Source organism: Salvelinus alpinus, chromosome 9 (assembly GCF_045679555.1).
Source record: "Salvelinus alpinus chromosome 9, SLU_Salpinus.1, whole genome shotgun sequence".
In the NCBI taxonomy this organism is placed as follows: Eukaryota; Metazoa; Chordata; class Actinopteri; order Salmoniformes; family Salmonidae; genus Salvelinus; species Salvelinus alpinus.
In genome coordinates, this window is record NC_092094.1 from 40804378 (window position 1) to 40823649 (window position 19272).

Sequence of the window (19272 nt, forward strand, 5' to 3'; positions counted from 1 at the left end):
CAGAGTGTGGCTGGGTGATAAGAGAGAGCATAATTTCAGTGACACTGAAAGAATAACGTGCATACCTTTTTATAGAGGCCGCAGGGATTATACTGCTGCGGCTGATCACACAGTGACTCACTCCTGCAGAGACCATAGCAAACTGCAGCCACGCAGAACCTGGCAAACAAAAACAAAGCTGTCCACATAAATACATCTTATGATAACACTGTCCTATTGAACTAAAGTTAACTGTGCCTTTTTGTTTATAATATACTGTATAATTATTTTATGTAATCCTAGATGCTGAGGGTCCCTCTCCAGTCTCACCCACCTAACACAGAATAGCATGTTGGTTTGGGTGGTGCAGGGTAGAGCAGTGGTCAGTGCCTCTGGTACTGACACAGGGCCGGGCAGCAGGGGTGGGCACAGCTGCACCTTGGGGCACTGTGCCTGGGAGGTATGAAGGTGCACAACAAAGGCTGCCAGTCCAAGCACATGTGCAGCACTCAATGATACCCCCTATAGAGAAGGACAGAAGATGACTGTAGTTAGAAAAGGGGGGGTAAGAAAGAGGTAAAAAGGAGAGAGAGCGAGAGAAAGAAAGAGGCAGTAAAAATTAAATGGAGATGGATACCTGGTTGTGAAGCAGGTCCCACATGCGGTGCAGGAGGGCAGTGAGTAGCTGTCTGTGTCCCAGCAGGATATTGACAAACTGGGATGCCCAGGGGCTCTGTCTTGGGTCACAGGTCACATTAAACTCAAATGAGAGTAGTGCAGTTTTATGCTGACTTGTGTTAGTTACACTGGGAGGTTAAGAGCCCATTTACGCCTGATCCGAAAATGTGGTCGGAGGCTCCGTATGGAGGGTATGATGCAATTGCGGGAAATCCGGAGGTACGCAGAAGCCAAATTGAGCTCCGTACCGCATTGCCATGTGCCTCACACATTTTTTAACAATGAGGAGAGCTCCGTATAGTGCCGCATTGTCATGATTGGTTGACGGTAGGTAGGGGCAGGAGGTCCTGTATAAACACAAACTCACTTCCTTCACAACAGCTCTGCTCAACAGCTCTGCGCTGCTCTGTGAAGCGCAAGAAGTATGAATACCCTGACTTCTGCAGAGGCCGTACCACTGTAAATGCTGCACACCCAATGCAGACGTCAGATTGACCACATACACACCGCCTTTAACAAGCACATAATACACACGACAATCTGACTAATAACATTTGATTTGATAGACTTTAAAAACAATCTCACTCTTCCATACATCTCTCAGATTTTTACTAAGTGACATGATTAGTTCCTCACTTATTTGGTGGGCTTATTCTGGAGGCGTTCAAAAGGCTCTGGCAGAAGCTCCTCAGGATCATGTTCACCACCTGAACAAAGACAGGGCAGATAAGCAGACAGTGTGAGAGAGACAGAGAGCGTGGCCAGCACAAATAACCTGACAGACAGACAAATAGAGTAGGGAACGAAAAGGTGAGACAGAGCAGGGGGAAAACAGTAGAAGAAAGAAAGAAATACAGAAGTTCCTCGCATTCCTTCCTACTTTATTGTGCAGCTCAGAGAAAGTAGACTCATCTACATGAAGCTTGATGACTGCCTGGCTGACCAGTTCCTCAGCACGTTCAGGGAACACAATACTCAGAGTGTGAGAGATCCTGGCCAGCTGGGCTGACACCTCTGTAAAGCCAGAGAGAATGAGATAAGTTAGGTTTGCTTTGGTGTGTGTGTGTGTGTGTGTGTGTGTTACAGTCTGCTCACCTCCGTCACTGCCCCCCTCTGTTAGCAGGGCTCTATGTTCCTGTAGTTGGACCTGTAGAACCTCCTGTGGGTTATCATCATCATTCACCACAGTGACTCCTTTACCTGATAACACACAAGTAAAACACAGCTCTTCAATCATGGACAAAAGCACAGAAATATATGACTACAGTGGTGCTTAGGGTGGAATAAGCTAATATTAAATATATGATTATATTAAAATGCGTAGGGTGTTAAACATGGTATAATGTGATGGTACACACTGTCCTGTTGCCTCTGTCTCTCTCTCTGACATGACTCTATGTAGGAGGAGTGCTGGGCAGCTGGGATCTTTTCCGCTCTAGTAGACAGCAGAAAACAAAACTGGAATCAATATACAAAAAACATCTGTATCAGTCTCAAAGATATGACAGAAAACTGTGTGGTGAGTGGTTGTATGGCTGAGTGTGAATGCCAGAAAATACTTTTTAAGAGAATCTATGAAATTCATCCTGGCGTCAGGCTTCACAGGAAGCTGAAATGGACAGAGACAAAGAATACAATATCTGGACAGACCCCGTAAACACACCATTCAGTCAAATCCATGCAATCTAAAGCAAGAGAGCATAACACTTACCACACGTGGGGTTAGGAGGGCAGGGAGGAAACGAGACAGGAAATAAGGCCTTCTGAAAATGCTGGAGTAGGAAAAGAGTATGAGTGTTTTAAAACATAAAGACAGTGTAGGACAACAGGATAAGTAGGTCATGCAGTACACTGATCTCAATAGGTGATTTGTGAGAGTTATGTAGCATGCTGTAGTGTACCTGGCCTCCATGACAGTGGCAGATATCCTTCCTGTGCTCCCAAACAACGAGATTGCCTTCTCCACATCCTGACGTGCCTGACACTGGGGCTGAGAAGGCATATTGAACAGATACAAAGAGTGATACACACATTCATGAGCACATATAAAAAACAATTGAAAAGGGACAGTACACAAATGCATAAACAACCAGCAGAAGGCACTCTAACCTGCACTGAGGCTCCTGCTCCAGAGATATCCTCATAAAGGCCCATCTCCTCAATTGAGACCTGCAGACAGAGACATGGCGACCCTGTTTATACAGCTGTAGGAGAGTAGATTAATGGGCTGCATGATGAGAGGGTTTGTGGTATGACACATCAACCAGTACGAGTTAGTTACATTGTAATAACTGTATTATGTCTCTCAGTCTGTCTATGTACCATCAAATACTGGTTCAGCGAATCTAGGCCCTACCTTCAGGTCAGCCAGTCTGGTCTTGGTGAGGGATACATACTCCTGCAGTAGGGCCCGGTGTTTCACTGCCACGTAGGGTGGATGGAGGATGTGGACCTGAGAGACCAGACAATCCAGAGACATTAGCATTCAGAAACACTTAGATTTGGGCCCAGACCAGCAGTAAAGTGTTAAAGTAGAGCTAAACAGTGTCTGTCACCTGACCTTCAGATACTGTGGGGGGTCAAAGGGCACCAGGTCCGACAGGAACTTTAGCAGGAACACCAAAGACTTCTTACTGTTGCCGTGGTAACTGCTAGCACCACCAAAAGACATCTAGGAAGACAGGAGAGAAGCCAACTTTATTGAAAAGAGCCAAACATAAGAAGGGGACCAATAAATAATATTCTAGTAGCCACTGACTAAGCTGAGGGGACTTGCCTTAAACCACTCGCTGTAGGAGGGGAAAACACCAGGCCCTTCAAGCGCACCCTGACGGGCCAGGAGGAAGGCAGTGATCATGTTCTCCAAGTCATACCCCTCAAACGCTGAGCTTAGGAGCCTGGACAGCAGCTCTGAGGTACAGAGAAAAATAATTATTTCCAACAACACTCCTATGACATTTAAGTGTGTGTGTGTGCTGCTACTTTACATTTATTCTACACTGTTAAGGAAGAGCTGCAAGTAAGCATTTCAGTGTACCATTTACACCCACTGGGGATCCTGTGCACGTGATGAATAAACTTTTATTTTGATTTGTGCGTACCTTTTAGGCTAGGCTGGGTGTTTGGATTGTACACCAGCAGGGTGGAGAGACAGGAGAGCACATGCTGCCAGTTGACCTCATGCGTCTCCAATACTTGCTGCAGGTGAGAGAGAAGCTCCTCTACCTTGAATATCACTGCCAACTAAGACAAAGAGAAAGGGCTGGATGTTGTATTACACCACAGAGACAGTCAAGTCACATCTCTGCAAAAGAAAAAGTTTACACTTGTTATTCTATAGACCGGTTTTACAGGTCAATTACTAAATGGACTGGAGCCATGTTCCCTCTTAAATCTGAACTCAGCCCGAGTGACTTCCAAGATGTTAGGAATCACCAAAAAGCAGAACCTGGTATCCTAGGTGACCTCCCTGAGACCAAGGGCAAATAGCTGTAAATTCTGTCATCGGTGGTGTCAAATGATATACACATCTATTATACGGCTCACTCTGTTACCCAAGTGGACCCGACAACCTTGATTCATGTTTTGACCAGGGGTTGCCTGGCTACCCAAACTCCCTTCTCTGGCCAAACGCTAAGCCACACCCACAGACATTAGTTTCTTCTCCGTAATGAGTCTGGATTCGAGTACCTCCTGACAATTTCTAGAACACAACCACATTCTAACTGTTCTCCCTGTTCCTAGAAACCGACGGGTTGGGCCAGAGTCAGAAAACACATCGACTTTGATACTTTTATTGGTTGGAATTGATCCAACCCCTCATTTTCACATCCCCACAAACAACTTCAATGACGGCAGTCTCAGACTGAAATACAGTGCCTTCAGAAAGTATTCACACCCCTTGACCTTTTCTACAGTTTGCTGTGTTACAAAGTGAGATTAAAATGGATTTAATGTACATTTTTGTCAACGAGCTACACAAAATAGTCTGTCAAAGTGGAAGAAAAAAAATCTAACATTTGTAAAAAATATAAAAAAATAGAACTGTCAGAAACAGTCTGAGGGAAGCTCATCTGCGTGCTTGTCATCCTCACCAGGGTCTTCAGCTGACTGAAGTTTATTTTTGTTCCGTATATCTGGATTAGATAAAGTATTCAACCCCCCCGAATCAATGTTCTAACATGTTATAATCACATTTGGCAGCAACTACAGCTGAGTCTTTCTGAGTAAGTCTCTAAGAGCGTTCCACACGTGGATTGTGCAAAATTCTTCAAGCTCTGTCAAATTTACATTTACATTTAAGTCATTTAGCAGACGCTCTTATCCAGAGCGACTTACAAATTGGTGCATTCACCTTATGATATCCAGTGGAACAACCACTTTACAATAGTGCATCTAACTCTTTTAAGGGGGGGGGGGGGGGGTTAGAAGGATTACTTTATCCTATCCTAGGTATTCCTTAAAGAGGTGGGGTTTCAGGTGTCTCCGGAAGGTGGTGATTGACTCCGCTGACCTGGCGTCGTGAGGGAGTTTGTTCCACCATTGGGGTGCCAGAGCAGCGAACAGTTTTGACTGGGCTGAGCGGGAACTGTACTTCCTCAGAGGTAGGGAGGCGAGCAGGCCAGAGGTGGATGAACGCAGTGCCCTTGTTTGGGTGTAGGGCCTGATCAGAGCCTGAAGGTACGGAGGTGCCGTTCCCCTCACAGCTCCGTAGGCAAGCACCATGGTCTTGTAGCGGATGCGAGCTTCAACTGGAAGCCAGTGGAGAGAGCGGAGGAGCGGGGTGACGTGAGAGAACTTGGGAAAGTTGAACACCAGACGGGCTGCGGCGTTCTGGATGAGTTGTAGGGGTTTAATGGCACAGGCAGGGAGCCCAGCCAACAGCGAGTTGCAGTAATCCAGACGGGAGATGACAAGTGCCTGGATTAGGACCTGCGCCGCTTCCTGCGTGAGGCAGGGTCGTACTCTGCGAATGTTGTAGAGCATGAACCTACAGGAACGGGTCACCGCCTTGATGTTAGTTGAGAACGACAGGGTGTTGTCCAGGATCACGCCAAGGTTCTTAGCACTCTGGGAGGAGGACACAATGGAGTTGTCAACCGTGATGGCGAGATCATGGAACGGGCAGTCCTTCCCCGGGAGGAAGAGCAGCTCCGTCTTGCCGAGGTTCAGCTTGAGGTGGTGATCCGTCATCCACACTGATATGTCTGCCAGACATGCAGAGATGCGATTCACCACCTGGTTATCAGAGGGGGGAAAGGAGAAGATTAATTGTGTGTCGTCTGCATAGCAATGATAGGAGAGACCATGTGAGGATATGACAGAGCCAAGTGACTTGGTGTATAGCGAGAATAGGAGAGGGCCTAGAACAGAGCCCTGGGGGACACCAGTGGTGAGAGCACGTGGTGCGGAGACAGATTCTCGCCACGCCACCTGGTAGGAGCGACCTGTCAGGTAGGACGCAATCCAAGCGTGGGCCGCGCCGGAGATGCCCAGCTCGGAGAGGGTGGAGAGGAGGATCTGATGGTTCACAGTATCAAAGGCAGCCGATAGGTCTAGAAGGATGAGAGCAGAGGAGAGAGAGTTAGCTTTAGCAGTGCGGAGCGCCTCCGTGACACAGAGAAGAGCAGTCTCAGTTGAATGACTAGTCTTGAAACCTGACTGATTTGGATCAAGAAGGTCATTCTGAGAGAGATAGCAGGAGAGCTGGCCAAGGACGGCACGTTCAAGAGTTTTGGAGAGAAAAGAAAGAAGGGATACTGGTCTGTAGTTGTTGACATCGGAGGGATCGAGTGTAGGTTTTTTCAGAAGGGGTGCAACTCTCGCTCTCTTGAAGACGGAAGGGACGTAGCCAGCGGTCAAGGATGAGTTGATGAGCGAGGTGAGGTAAGGGAGAAGGTCTCCGGAAATGGTCTGGAGAAGAGAGGAGGGGATAGGGTCAAGCGGGCAGGTTGTTGGGCGGCCGGCCGTCACAAGACGCGAGATTTCATCTGGAGAGAGAGGGGAGAAAGAGGTCAAAGCACAGGGTAGGGCAGTGTGAGCAGAACCAGCGGTGTCGTTTGACTTAGCAAACGAGGATCGGATGTCGTCGACCTTCTTTTCAAAATGGTTGACGAAGTCATCAGCAGAGAGGGAGGAGGGGGGAGGAGGGGGAGGAGGATTCAGGAGGGAGGAGAAGGTGGCAAAGAGCTTCCTAGGGTTAGAGGCAGATGCTTGGAATTTAGAGTGGTAGAAATTGGCTTTAGCAGCAGAGACAGAAGAGGAGAATGTAGAGAGGAGGGAGTGAAAGGATGCCAGGTCCGCAGGGAGGCGAGTTTTCCTCCATTTCCGCTCGGCTGCCCGGAGCCCTGTTCTGTGAGCTCGCAATGAGTCGTCGAGCCACGGAGCAGGAGGGGAGGACCGAGCCGGCCTGGAGGATAGGGGACATAGAGAGTCAAAGGATGCAGAAAGGGAGGAGAGGAGGGTTGAGGAGGCAGAATCAGGAGATAGGTTGGAGAAGGTTTGAGCAGAGGGAAGAGATGATAGGATGGAAGAGGAGAGAGTAGCGGGGGAGAGAGAGCGAAGGTTGGGACGGCGCGATACCATCCGAGTAGGGGCAGTGTGGGAAGTGTTGGATGAGAGCGAGAGGGAAAAGGATACAAGGTAGTGGTCGGAGACTTGGAGGGGAGTTGCAATGAGATTAGTGGAAGAACAGCATCTAGTGAAGATGAGGTCAAGCGTATTGCCTGCCTTGTGAGTAGGGGGGGAAGGTGAGAGGGTGAGGTCAAAAGAGGAGAGGAGTGGAAAGAAGGAGGCAAAGAGGAATGAGTCAAAGGTAGACGTGGGGAGGTTAAAGTCACCCAGAACTGTGAGAGGTGAGCCATCCTCAGGAAAGGAACTTATCAGGGCGTCAAGCTCATTGATGAACTCTCCAAGGGAACCTGGAGGGCGATAAATGATAAGGATGTTAAGCTTGAAAGGGCTGGTAACTGTGACAGCATGGAATTCAAAGGAGGCGATAGACAGATGGGTCAGGGGAGAAAGAGAGAATGTCCACTTGGGAGAGATGAGGATCCCAGTGCCACCACCCCGCTGACCAGAAGCTCTCGGGGTGTGCGAGAACACGTGGGCAGACGAGGAGAGAGCAGTAGGAGTAGCAGTGTTATCAGTGGTAATCCATGTTTCCGTCAGTGCCAAGAAGTCGAGGGACTGGAGTGAAGCATAGGCTGAGATGAACTCTGCCTTGTTGGCCGCAGATCGGCAGTTCCAGAGGCTGCCTGAGACCTGGAACTCCACGTGGGTCGTGCGCGCTGGGACCACCAGGTTAGAGTAGCAGCGGCCACGCGGTGTGAAGCGTTTGTATGGTCTGTGCAGAGAGGAGAGAACAGGGATAGACAGACACATAGTTGACAGGCTACAGAAGAGGCTACGCTAATGCAAAGGAGATTGGAATGACAAGTGGACTACACGTCTCGAATGTTCAGAAAGTTAAGCTTACGTTGCAAAAAAATCTTATTGACTAAAATGATATAGTACTGCTGGCTGGTGAAATAGGCTAGCTAGCAGTGGCTGCGTTGTTGACTTTGTTTGAAAGTGTAGCTGGCTAGGTAACCTCTAACTGGCTAGGTAACCTCGACAATTACTCTAGACTACACAATTATCTTGGATACAAAGACGGCTATGTAGCCAGCTAAGATCAAACAAATCAAACTGTTGTACTGTAATGAAATGAAATGTAATACTACCTGTAATACTACCTGTGGAGCAAAGCGGAATGCAACTACTCGCTCCAAACCAAACCGGAAGTGCGTATCGTAGAGGGAGAGGCAATAGAAGTGTTGTTTCTTGTATTATTGTCTTTTGTGTCTTTAGAGGACTGCTTCACCTTAATGTCCCCTTTCCCTTTTCTTCTGTCCTTATTTTGTCCCACTTTGTCCCTTCTTTGTCCCTTCTTCTCTTCTGCCAAATTGGTTGTTGATCATTGCTAGATAACCATTTTCAGGTCTTGCCATAGATTTTCAAGCAGATTTAAGTCAGAACTGTAACTAGGCCACTCAGGAACAGTCAGTCCTCTTGGTAAGCAACTCCAGTGTAGATTTGGCCTTGTGTTTTAGGTTATTGTCCTGCTTAAAGGTGAATTAATCTCCCAGTGTATGCTGGAAAGCAGACTGAACCAGGTTTTCCTCTAGGATTTTGCCTGTGCTGAGCTCCAATCCATTTTACCCTGAAAAATGCCCGTCCTTAACATGATGCAGCCACCACAATGCTTGAAAATTGGAGTCATACTCACTGTTGCATTGGATTTAACCCAAACACAACACTTTGTATTCAGGACAAAAAGTGAATTGCTATGCCACATTTTCTGCAGTATTACTTTAGTGCCTTGACAACAGGATGCATGTTTTAGAATATTTTGATTCTGTACAGGCTTCCTTCTTTCCACTCTGTCAATTAGGTTAGTATTGTGGAGTAACTACAATATTGTTGCTCCATCCTCAGTTCTCCTATCACAGTTATTAAACTCTAACTGTTTTAATGTCAACATTGGCCTCATGGTGAAATCTATGAGCGGTTTCCTTTCTCTCCAGCAACTGAGCTAGGAAGGACATCTGTATCTTTGTAGTGACTGAGTATATTGATACACCATCCAAAGTATAATTAAATACTTCACCATGCCCAAAGGGATATTCAATATCTGTTTGACTTTTTTTACCCATCTACCAACAGGTGCCCTTCTTTGTGAGGCATTAGAAAACGTCTGGTCTTTGTGTTTGAATATGTGCTCAAAATTCACTGATTGACCTTACAGAGAATTGTATGTGTGGGGTACAGAGAAGAGATAGTCATTCAAAAGTCATGTTAAACACTTATTGCACACAGAGTGAGGCCTTGCAAATTATTATGCACATTTTTACTCCTGAACTTATTTAGGCTTGCCCTAATAAAGAGGTTGATTATTTATTGACTCAAAACATTTCAGATTTTCATTTTTTATGAATTTGTAAAATGTCTAAAAATACAATTCCACTTTGACATTGGTTTTTGTGTGTAGGCCAGTTACAAAAAAATATTTATTTAATCAATTTTAAAATTCAGGCTGTGACACAACACAATGTGCAAAAGGCCAAGGGGTGTGAATACTTTAAGGCACTGTATGTAGCAAACAGACTGAATTCTTCCACTGCTCTGAGTCATCAGGCAAGGGGCCTGGAACACTTGAAGAACGAACAGATAAGAAAGAGTATTTATGCCTGCCCTTGAGTAGGTTGGCAGATTACTATGAACCTCTCAGAGGAACGTGTCTGTCGCCCCATATGCATATGTCTGTCTAATAAACCTTTAAATATAGAATTTGTTCGCCTTATCCTTGTATCCAGCATTCCCACACCTTGGGCAAATTCACAATTCCTGACAGTTAACACAAAGAAAAATGTACATGTTTCAAATGTCAATCTTAATAATACAATGAACACATCCTACCGTACTTTCACAAAAGATCACAATGTCCTGGAAAACACCATGATGTCATAAATCACACCCACTGGGATATTATCATTCCCGTTCTGATGTACATGTACATTCACACAAATAACTACATAAGAAAATACATATTTTGAGAAGCAGCTCACATTAACCAGACAGGTTAATCTATTTATAGATGTACAAAAGGTATCTACATGTTTCTTTAGAACAGAGTAGAGCAAAGCACAAGTCATTTACCTTACGAAACAAGGAGGTCAACAGTCTGCAGGTTTTAGCAAAGCCCCACTCTCTTTGCATGGCAATGGCATCAGATACTAGACAATACAGGTTGAGGAGAACACTCAGATGACAGGATGAGATAAAACTTGACAACATAAGTGGCTGTTTTACAAGAGAAGCTATATTAAAGAGAGATGTCAATGATAAGTTCTGTGATCTTACCTTTGAGTCTCGGTCTGTAGGTGAGAGTGTGTGTGAGAGAGTGGGTGAAGAAACGGCGCAGTGCATCAGGTGATACAGACACACCACACAAGGAAGCATCAAACATCTGTACCCTTTTCAAACAGAAAGAGAGACATAAAAAGAGTGAATATGGATTATTATGCCTGTTCTATAACTCCGTTTGGTTGGCAGCCTTTTCTCCTTTACCATAATTCAGCTGTTGTTTCACCAGACTGCAGGGTTTGTTTGCAATTCAAAGTATCCAGTACCCCTTAAAAAGAATGGACAAAAATAATATCACAAAAGGTTAACAAAAGAATCTTAGCAGTTGGACAAGATAGAGCCTCTGTCTATTGAACGCAGCTTTGAGCTGCAATGAGAGGGATTGTATACTCACAGGAGAGCATGTCATCCAGCACTGAACGGCACACGTGGGACAGCCTCCTGCATGGTGCTGCTGTGGAGTCCTGGGTTTCCTCAAAAACAGCTCGCACCAACACAGATACCACAGCTGCAACACAATACACATTTGCACGTATAGAAAGAGCACATATGGACACAACACTGGTAGACTGAGGTGAGGTGATTGCCAGATAAGAATAGATGTGTATACATAGTACTGATTCAACGTGATGGATGAAACACTACTGTAAAGGCTTACTTGATAGAACTTGCTGAGGTACTCCATCTCCCTCCTCAGTAGCTGTCCTACCACACAGAGCCTTCAACTCAGACATCAACCATGACCTCACCCCATTCTCACTGCAATAAGAGCCCATGTGAAATATGAAGATTAATAGCCTAGCAATTAATAGAGATTGTGTTTCTATCCCACATACCTCATTTCAATCTGAAATGCTTTTGAATCAACACACAGAATCTCATACACTGTATAACAGTGGGTAGCTATCAGCTAGAATGTCAGATACCTTTCCAACATGTACTCCAGAGAGAGGATATTCTGAGTGTGTAAGTGGTACACCACCTCCAGCATGGGCTGTTTCTACACAAGGAACAGGGAAGGAAATCACTAGGCAGGTTTTGATTGCTTTTGTCTAGTGAAACTGTGTCAATGTCACAAAAAAATAACATTGAGATATGTGTAATGGAAACGGTAGCTATAGGAGAAATGTTCTAAAGATAAATGTTGTCTGTTTGCCAGGGCTGGATTTCTCTTTTGTCTAACTTTATTCGCGACAAATAATGTAAAGTGTTTTTCATATAAATTATGATCAATATATATACACTGCTCAAAAAAATAAAGGGAACACTTAAACAACACAATGTAACTCCAAGTCAATCACACTTCTGTGAAATCAAACTGTCCACTTAGGAAGCAACACTGATTAACAATAAATTTCACATGCTGTTGTGCAAATGGAATAGACAAAAGGTGGAAATTATAGGCAATTAGCAAGACACCCCCAATAAAGGAGTGGTTCTGCAGGTGGTGACCACAGACCACTTCTCAGTTCCTATGCTTCCTGGCTGATGTTTTGGTCACTTTTGAATGCTGGCGGTGCTCTCACTCTAGTGGTAGCATGAGACGGAGTCTACAACCCACACAAGTGGCTCAGGTAGTGCAGCTCATCCAGGATGGCACATCAATGCGAGCTGTGGCAAGAAGGTTTGCTGTGTCTGTCAGCGTAGTGTCCAGAGCATGGAGGCGCTACCAGGAGACAGGCCAGTACATCAGGAGACGTGGAGGAGGCCGTAGGAGGGCAACAACCCAGCAGCAGGACCGCTACCTCCGCCTTTGTGCAAGGAGGTGCACTGCCAGCGCCCTGCAAAATGACCTCCAGCAGGCCACAAATGTGCATGTGTCTGCTCAAACGGTCAGAAACAGACTCCATGAGGGTGGTATGAGGGCCCGACGTCCACAGGTGGGGGTTGTGCTTACAGCCCAACACCGTGCAGGACGTTTGGCATTTGCCAGAGAACACCAAGATTGGCAAATTCGCCACTGGCGCCCTGTGCTCTTCACAGATGAAAGCAGGTTCACACTGAGCACATGAGCACATGTGACAGACGTGACAGAGTCTGGAGATGCCGTGGAGAACGTTCTGCTGCCTGCAACATCCTCCAGCATGACCGTTTTGGCGATGGGTCAGTCATGGTGTGGGGTGGCATTTCTTTGTGGGGCTGCACAGCCCTCCATGTGCTCGCCAGAGGTAGCCTGACTGCCATTAGGTACCGAGATGAGATCCTCAGACCCCTTGTGAGACCATATGCTGACACATGCACATTTGTGGCCTGCTGGAGGTCATTTTGCAGGGCTCTGGCAGTGCACCTCCTTGCACAAAGGCGGAGGTAGCGGTCCTGCTGCTGGGTTGTTGCCCTCCTACGGCCTCCTCCACGTCTCCTGATGTACTGGCCTGTCTCCTGGTAGCGCCTCCATGCTCTGGACACTACGCTGACAGACACAGCAAACCTTTTTGCCACAGCTCGCATTGATGTGCCATCCTGGATGAACTGCACTACCTGAGCCACTTGTGTGGGTTGTAGACTCCGTCTCATGCTACCACTAGAGTGAGAGCACCGCCAGCATTCAAAAGTGACCAAAACATCAGCCAGGAAGCATAGGAACTGAGAAGTGGTCTGTGGTCACCACCTGCAGAATCACTCCTTTTTTGGGGGTGTCTTGCTAATTGCCTATAATTTCCACCTTTTGTCTATTCCATTTGCACAACAGCATGTGAAATTTATTGTCAATCAGTGTTGCTTCCTAAGTGGACAGTTTGATTTCACAGAAGTGTGATTGACTTGGAGTTACATTGTGTTGTTTAAGTGTTCCCTTTATTTTTTTGAGCAGTGTATATTTTTTTTCCTATTATAAATTACAATAACAAAACATGACATCACTACACATATTTTCTCTGACGAAACAAAATAACATTTCAAAAATAAATAAAAATATTCGTATTATTCTGAAGGTACGCAGGAGACGTGATGTCATCACGTAACTATAAAGCTCGACTTCACATTAGTTATACATGCCTACTGCATGCTATATAAGTTTTTTAAACTATAAAAAAAAAAAGTGTATTTTATTTGCAGGACAAGGATTGTCCTGACTTTCAAGAATTAATGAAATGGTTCGCTTTACTTTTCTGGATGCAAGTTTCCCCATGGCACGGACCATGGCGATACGTTGGCACATGAGAATTATTAGAATTTGGCAAATCAATTCTTGCATTCTATCCATGTTAGCTTTTGCAGAACATGAATCAGATAGGTGGGAGGGCATACAGGCTGTCACCAATTTATTAATGTGCAATTTGCCTAAATGGATATTGGAAACACTCCAGGGTCCTAGGTTTTTGCAGAAACTTTTGTTTTGTGACATTACGTCCAGATGTTTTTAAATCGACACAAGACAGATCAATGGAAACACACCGTAACAGGCAATTGTCGCATCTATTTTCTATGCAAACTTTCTAACTGTTGACAACAAAAATCACTGGACAAGTTGATGGGAAAAAAACTGTCAGGCAACTGTCAGGTACACACAAACAGATATATGAAACAAAAAATCTACAATAGGCTCAAATTGCCAAAACCCAAAGGTATGGCATTGGCAGTATAAAGACAAGAGTCTGGTTTGTGTGCACACACTCACCTGATCCCTCCAGTACTCCTGCCAGAAGAGTTTAGAGCAGAAGGCTTCAAGAGAGAGAAGCTCACGGGTTGATTGGAAAAGCACGGAGAGCTGGACCTGGACAGAGGACAGTGAACATTCCTAAAGGCATAGGCTATGTAAAACATCTCAAACAATAGTCTTATAGGCAGGGTTGAAACTAGATGTAATTTCTTCCTGGTACGGGACCACCAAATTATTTTTATGGGCCTAGTAGTAAATACATATAATTTAACCGTAAAACCTTTTAATGTGGCATGAACACGACCAGGCATGTTTTCATCTGATTGTCAAACAAATCACTTCAAACACCAGGCACGATTGTCCATTCTAAAATAAATCCAGCATCTACAACAGTGCACTGACCCCCATCAAAGTTGCCCATCCTTGCTCTATTGGATTTGGTCAGCAACAATGCTCAGATATGCTGTGGCATTCAACCGTTGCTCAATTAGTATCAAGGGACCTAATGTGAGCCAGGAAAACAATCCCCACACCAGTACACCACAAGCCTGTACCGTTGACACCAGGATGGATGGGGCCATGGATTCATGCTGCTTAGGCCAAATCTTGACTCTGCCATCAGCATGACGCAACAGGAACTGGGATTCGTTGGCACAGCCAATGTTTTTCCACTCCTCAATTGTCCAGCATTGGTGATTGCGTACCCACTGGAGCTGCTGCTTCTTGTTTTTAGTTGATAGGAATGGAACCCAGTGTGGTCATCTGCTGCAATAGCCCATTAGTGGCAAGGATCAACAAGTTGTGCTTCTGAGATTCTGCACACCACTGTTATACTGCGGCATTATTTGTCTGTTTGTGTTCCGTCTGTCAGCGTGCATGATTCTTGCCATTCTTCATCGACCTCTCTCATCAACGAGCTGTTTTTCACCCACAGGTCTGCCGCTGACCGGATGTTTTTTTGTTTGTCACACCATTCTCTGTAAACCCAAGACACTGTCGTGCATGAAAAGCCCATGACAGGGTGGTTGTTTCTGAGATACTGGATCCGCCGTGCCTGGCATCGACAATCATACCACGCTCAAAGTCGCTTAGGTCACTCCTTTAGCCCATTCTAACGTTCAATCGAATGCCTTGATGTCTGTCTGCCTGCTTGCTTTATATAGCAAGCCAAAGCCACGTGACTGTCTGTAGGAGCGATCCTTTTTCGTGAACAGAGTGGTATACAGTTTATTAGGTATGTCAAAGATGAAAATATATATATATAAATATATATATATCATTATGAAAGCCAAAAAGTGTTTTTATCAAAATCTATCACTTTTGCACATGAAAACACAGAATCGTACTCATTACTCCATGCGATTAACCTCCATCACTTTTGTTTCGAGCCGTCTTCGCCATGTCGGCCAGAACAAGCCACCCTGCTCGCACCCGGGAGGCAGTTCCAAATTTAATGCAATCAACGCTTACCCAGTTCAGGGGGTTTAATCGAATCCCTTCATTGATACATACACTTGTAACCTGAATTGATTGATGTGTCCACTGCTGTCTGTGCGCGTCTCGGCCCTGGCCAGTCATCTCTGCCTTGGTAAAATGTTAGTGTTCACATGGAACCACACCACATTTTGGAGCGTATACCACCTGTTTTCAAGTCCATTCCAAAATGTTTCATGCAACTGACAAGCGATAATGATAAATTATGATATAATAACCTACAGCTTTCCAGACATCTTTGTTTTAATTATTGTGATAGGGTTGTGTTTTACCAGAACACTGTACCTCCACTATTTATTTTGCTGGGACTCCATACTGGACAGGCTTACTTTCACCCCTACCTATAGGCCTAGATGTTGGATGATGAAAAATCATACTTGAAATAAGGCAACAGTAAACATGTCGTACCACACAAATGATGCAGCACCCACCCCCCTTGGGCCAATTGAGGTATCCTGTGACTAACAAATTTCAGTTAACTACTATAGCTTCCACCTTGGGCCAATCAGAGTCATTTTGTAAATGCCAAATCTCTATGGCAAGATGCATCATTAACCCAAGTTTCGTCAAAATTGAGCCAGTACTGTCTGAGATATCGCATGACTTTCGTACGGCGACAGATCCACAGACCTGTCCCCGATTATAATTTCATTTTTTAACTAGGCAAGTCAGTTAAGAACAAATTCTTATTTACAATGACGGCCAATTTAATTGTGGGGGACAACAAACATCGACATAGATGCATATCCAGACATTATTCCCAGCACAAACCCTTTGAGTGGAGTTGAGCAGCACTTGCTCTCGGTCCCCTTTGATATGGCCGGTCAGGTCCAACAGTCTTTCTACCACCATCTTCACTGACAGGGCTGCCACCGGGACCCCCAGCTCCCCAGCCTTCCTCCTCAACTCACTCACTGAAAACACACATATCAATTTCTACATAATTATCTCACACACACACATTGTAGCATTCTAGTACATACTCCACTGACACATTGAGAGTATTTACCTTGATGGAGGAGATATCCTGAAAACTCACCCAGAAGTGAACCCCCAATTGTAGGTGAGGGACTTTCACTGGCTGCTTTTTTCTGTCCCGAGTACTCCTTGAAAATTAAATTGCAAGGATTTGTACTCTAGAAGAAGTATAAAGTAAGTAACTTGTCTAAATCTGACAAGTCTAATTTAGGGCACAAAATGTTATTTATAGTGCCGCTTGCTACCACAGTCCACTGACTCCATCCCAGTCTAGACTTGAATCATTCACTCACCCCCACCTCCAGAAACAGATCTGAGAGATTCTGGTGTCTGTTCAGCAGCTGGACTGCTGCCTCCTGCAGATCCTGTGCATTCTCCTGCTTTGGCCTCTTCCCAACACGCCCTGCTGTGAGAGGATCAACACTGTGTTCTTTTATCATCATAGAATCTGTAAGTCAGGTAAAGTCTTTGACAATGAAGGATTGATTAGGGTTTTGAGTCAAGACATGGGTCAAGATCAAGTTGAGGCTACGGAATAACGTTAGATAAACTAGAGAATGGAAGAGATTAGAATAGAACGGGAGGAGAGAGGAAGACCTGGCAAGTAGATCGGCTAATTTAGTCCATTATTGAGGTGACGTTAACGTTACTCCTTATAGTCCAATGACCTTACATGTTCTGTTAAATAAAGGCGAATTAGCTCTGAAACTTGCCAAAACAGCCAAATACTCAATCGATTCTCAATTGCGGTACGTTTCTAGAAACATAAATCCCTCTACTTTTATCACATCAAAATAATTTCTTAAATGCAAAATGCACCTGGTTTTAACATTGCAGTCGACAGTATTTTTCAGTGACAATGATGACAAACACGTTTGTGGCGTCCGTCTTCCGTTTACACACAGGTGTTTGGAGACGCAGATAGTTAATTAGCACCGCTTCTATCGTCAATAGGCGCTAAAGCAGTTCGCATCTACGAATGGGGTAGTATATTGCTACTTGTGGTTGTGGTGCAAAGCTACCGCTAGCTAGCTAGCCAACTTACCGAGCAGACACGAGAGTGTCCTTTTCTGAGTGGGACACATACTTGACGCACCTAGCGACATGATTATGGCAATTAACGTTAGTATGCAACAAGAACAAGCATTTTCACCTCCTAGTAAAGTGAGTCAGCTAGCTAGCAAGTTATTGAGAATGTTTTTTGATATGCTGGCTAACTAGCTAATCATTTTTTGACATGGTCGGATGTTGTTGTCGAGCTACTTCCATGTCCCGCGCGCTCTTTACTCTCATTGGTCTGAGTCTGGTTTTGCGCAGCCAATCCACGGTCGGTATTCTGTTGACATACCAGGCCAATCAAAAACAACCCCTGAATTTAAAGCTTTGTTCAAGGCTAAAAACGTAGCTTTTTTATCATCTTAAATTATTTATTTTTTAAATGATTGACTAATATAGCTGGCATCTATATTTAAGATAGTGTAAAGATTGATCATAGACCATCTGGATTCAGCTATCCAATTTAGAAAATAATAGTTGACACTGTCAGTAATCCCTCTAGCAATAACTGATATTTAGGTATAAGCTATTTTAAGAAATCAAACTAAAAGCAAATTATTTTTTAATTAAATAACACAATGAACAGTAATGTGCCCAATAATGTTTGTACCATGTTTTGTGCTGCTACCATGTTGTGTTGCTACTATGTTGTTGTTATATTAACCAGGTGGTGAATCGCATCTCTGCATGTCTGGCAGACATATCAGTGTGGATGACGGATCACCACCTCAAGCTGAACCTCGGCAAGACGGAGCTGCTCTTCCTCCCGGGGAAGGACTGCCCGTTCCATGATCTCGCCATCACGGTTGACAACTCCATTGTGTCCTCCTCCCAGAGTGCTAAGAACCTTGGCGTGATCCTGGACAACACCCTGTCGTTCTCAACTAACATCAAGGCGGTGACCCGTTCCGCTGTTGGCTGGGCTCCCTGCCTGTGCCATTAAACCCCTACAACTCATCCAGAACGCCGCAGCCCGTCTGGTGTTCAACTTTCCCAAGTTCTCTCACGTCACCCCGCTCCTCCGCTCTCTCCACTGGCTTCCAGTTGAAGCTCGCATCCGCTACAAGACCATGGTGCTTGCCTACGGAGCTGTGAGGGGAACGGCACCTCCGTACCTTCAGGCTCTGATCAGGCCCTACACCCAAACAAGGGCACTGCGTTCATCCACCTCTGGCCTGCTCGCCTCCCTACCTCTGAGGAAGTACAGTTCCCGCTCAGCCCAGTCAAAACTGTTCGCTGCTCTGGCACCCCAATGGTGGAACAAACTCCCTCACGACGCCAGGTCAGCGGAGTCAATCACCACCTTCCCGAGACACCTGAAACCCCACCTCTTTAAGGAATACCTAGGATAGGATAAAGTAATCCTTCTAACCCCCCCCCCCCCTTAAAAGAGTTAGATGCACTATTGTAAAGTGGTTGTTCCACTGGATATCATAAGGTGAATGCACCAATTTGTAAGTCGCTCTGGATAAGAGCGTCTGCTAAATGACTTAAATGTAATGTAAATGTTATGTTGTGTTGCTACCATGCTGGGTTGTCATGTGTTGCTGACTTGCTATGTTGTTGTCTTATGTCTGTCTTCA

At 45.2% G+C, this 19272-nt stretch overlaps 1 protein-coding gene across 1 annotated transcript in view; it reads right to left on the reverse strand.

The window, feature by feature from the left end:
* LOC139530070 (Fanconi anemia group A protein-like) overlaps positions 1–17911 on the reverse strand; it is a 32910-nt gene extending 14999 nt beyond the window's left edge. Inside the window, exons 1-26 of the mRNA XM_071326134.1 lie at positions 17679–17911; positions 16927–17039; positions 16665–16791; positions 16427–16569; positions 14180–14275; positions 11490–11563; positions 11222–11322; positions 10958–11071; positions 10768–10831; positions 10561–10673; positions 10357–10433; positions 3759–3900; positions 3434–3567; positions 3218–3328; positions 3014–3109; positions 2767–2826; positions 2559–2647; positions 2369–2429; positions 2217–2266; positions 2016–2092; positions 1753–1857; positions 1538–1671; positions 1294–1364; positions 617–716; positions 314–501; positions 66–159 (exon numbers count right to left, since the gene is read on the reverse strand). Coding sequence (XP_071182235.1) covers positions 66–159; positions 314–501; positions 617–716; positions 1294–1364; positions 1538–1671; positions 1753–1857; positions 2016–2092; positions 2217–2266; positions 2369–2429; positions 2559–2647; positions 2767–2826; positions 3014–3109; positions 3218–3328; positions 3434–3567; positions 3759–3900; positions 10357–10433; positions 10561–10673; positions 10768–10831; positions 10958–11071; positions 11222–11322; positions 11490–11563; positions 14180–14275; positions 16427–16569; positions 16665–16791; positions 16927–17039; positions 17679–17739 — 2595 coding nt within the window. The 5' untranslated portion in view covers positions 17740–17911. The remainder of the gene's footprint in view (positions 1–65; positions 160–313; positions 502–616; positions 717–1293; positions 1365–1537; positions 1672–1752; positions 1858–2015; positions 2093–2216; positions 2267–2368; positions 2430–2558; positions 2648–2766; positions 2827–3013; positions 3110–3217; positions 3329–3433; positions 3568–3758; positions 3901–10356; positions 10434–10560; positions 10674–10767; positions 10832–10957; positions 11072–11221; positions 11323–11489; positions 11564–14179; positions 14276–16426; positions 16570–16664; positions 16792–16926; positions 17040–17678) is intronic.
* Between the last annotated feature and the right edge of the window lie 1361 nt (positions 17912–19272).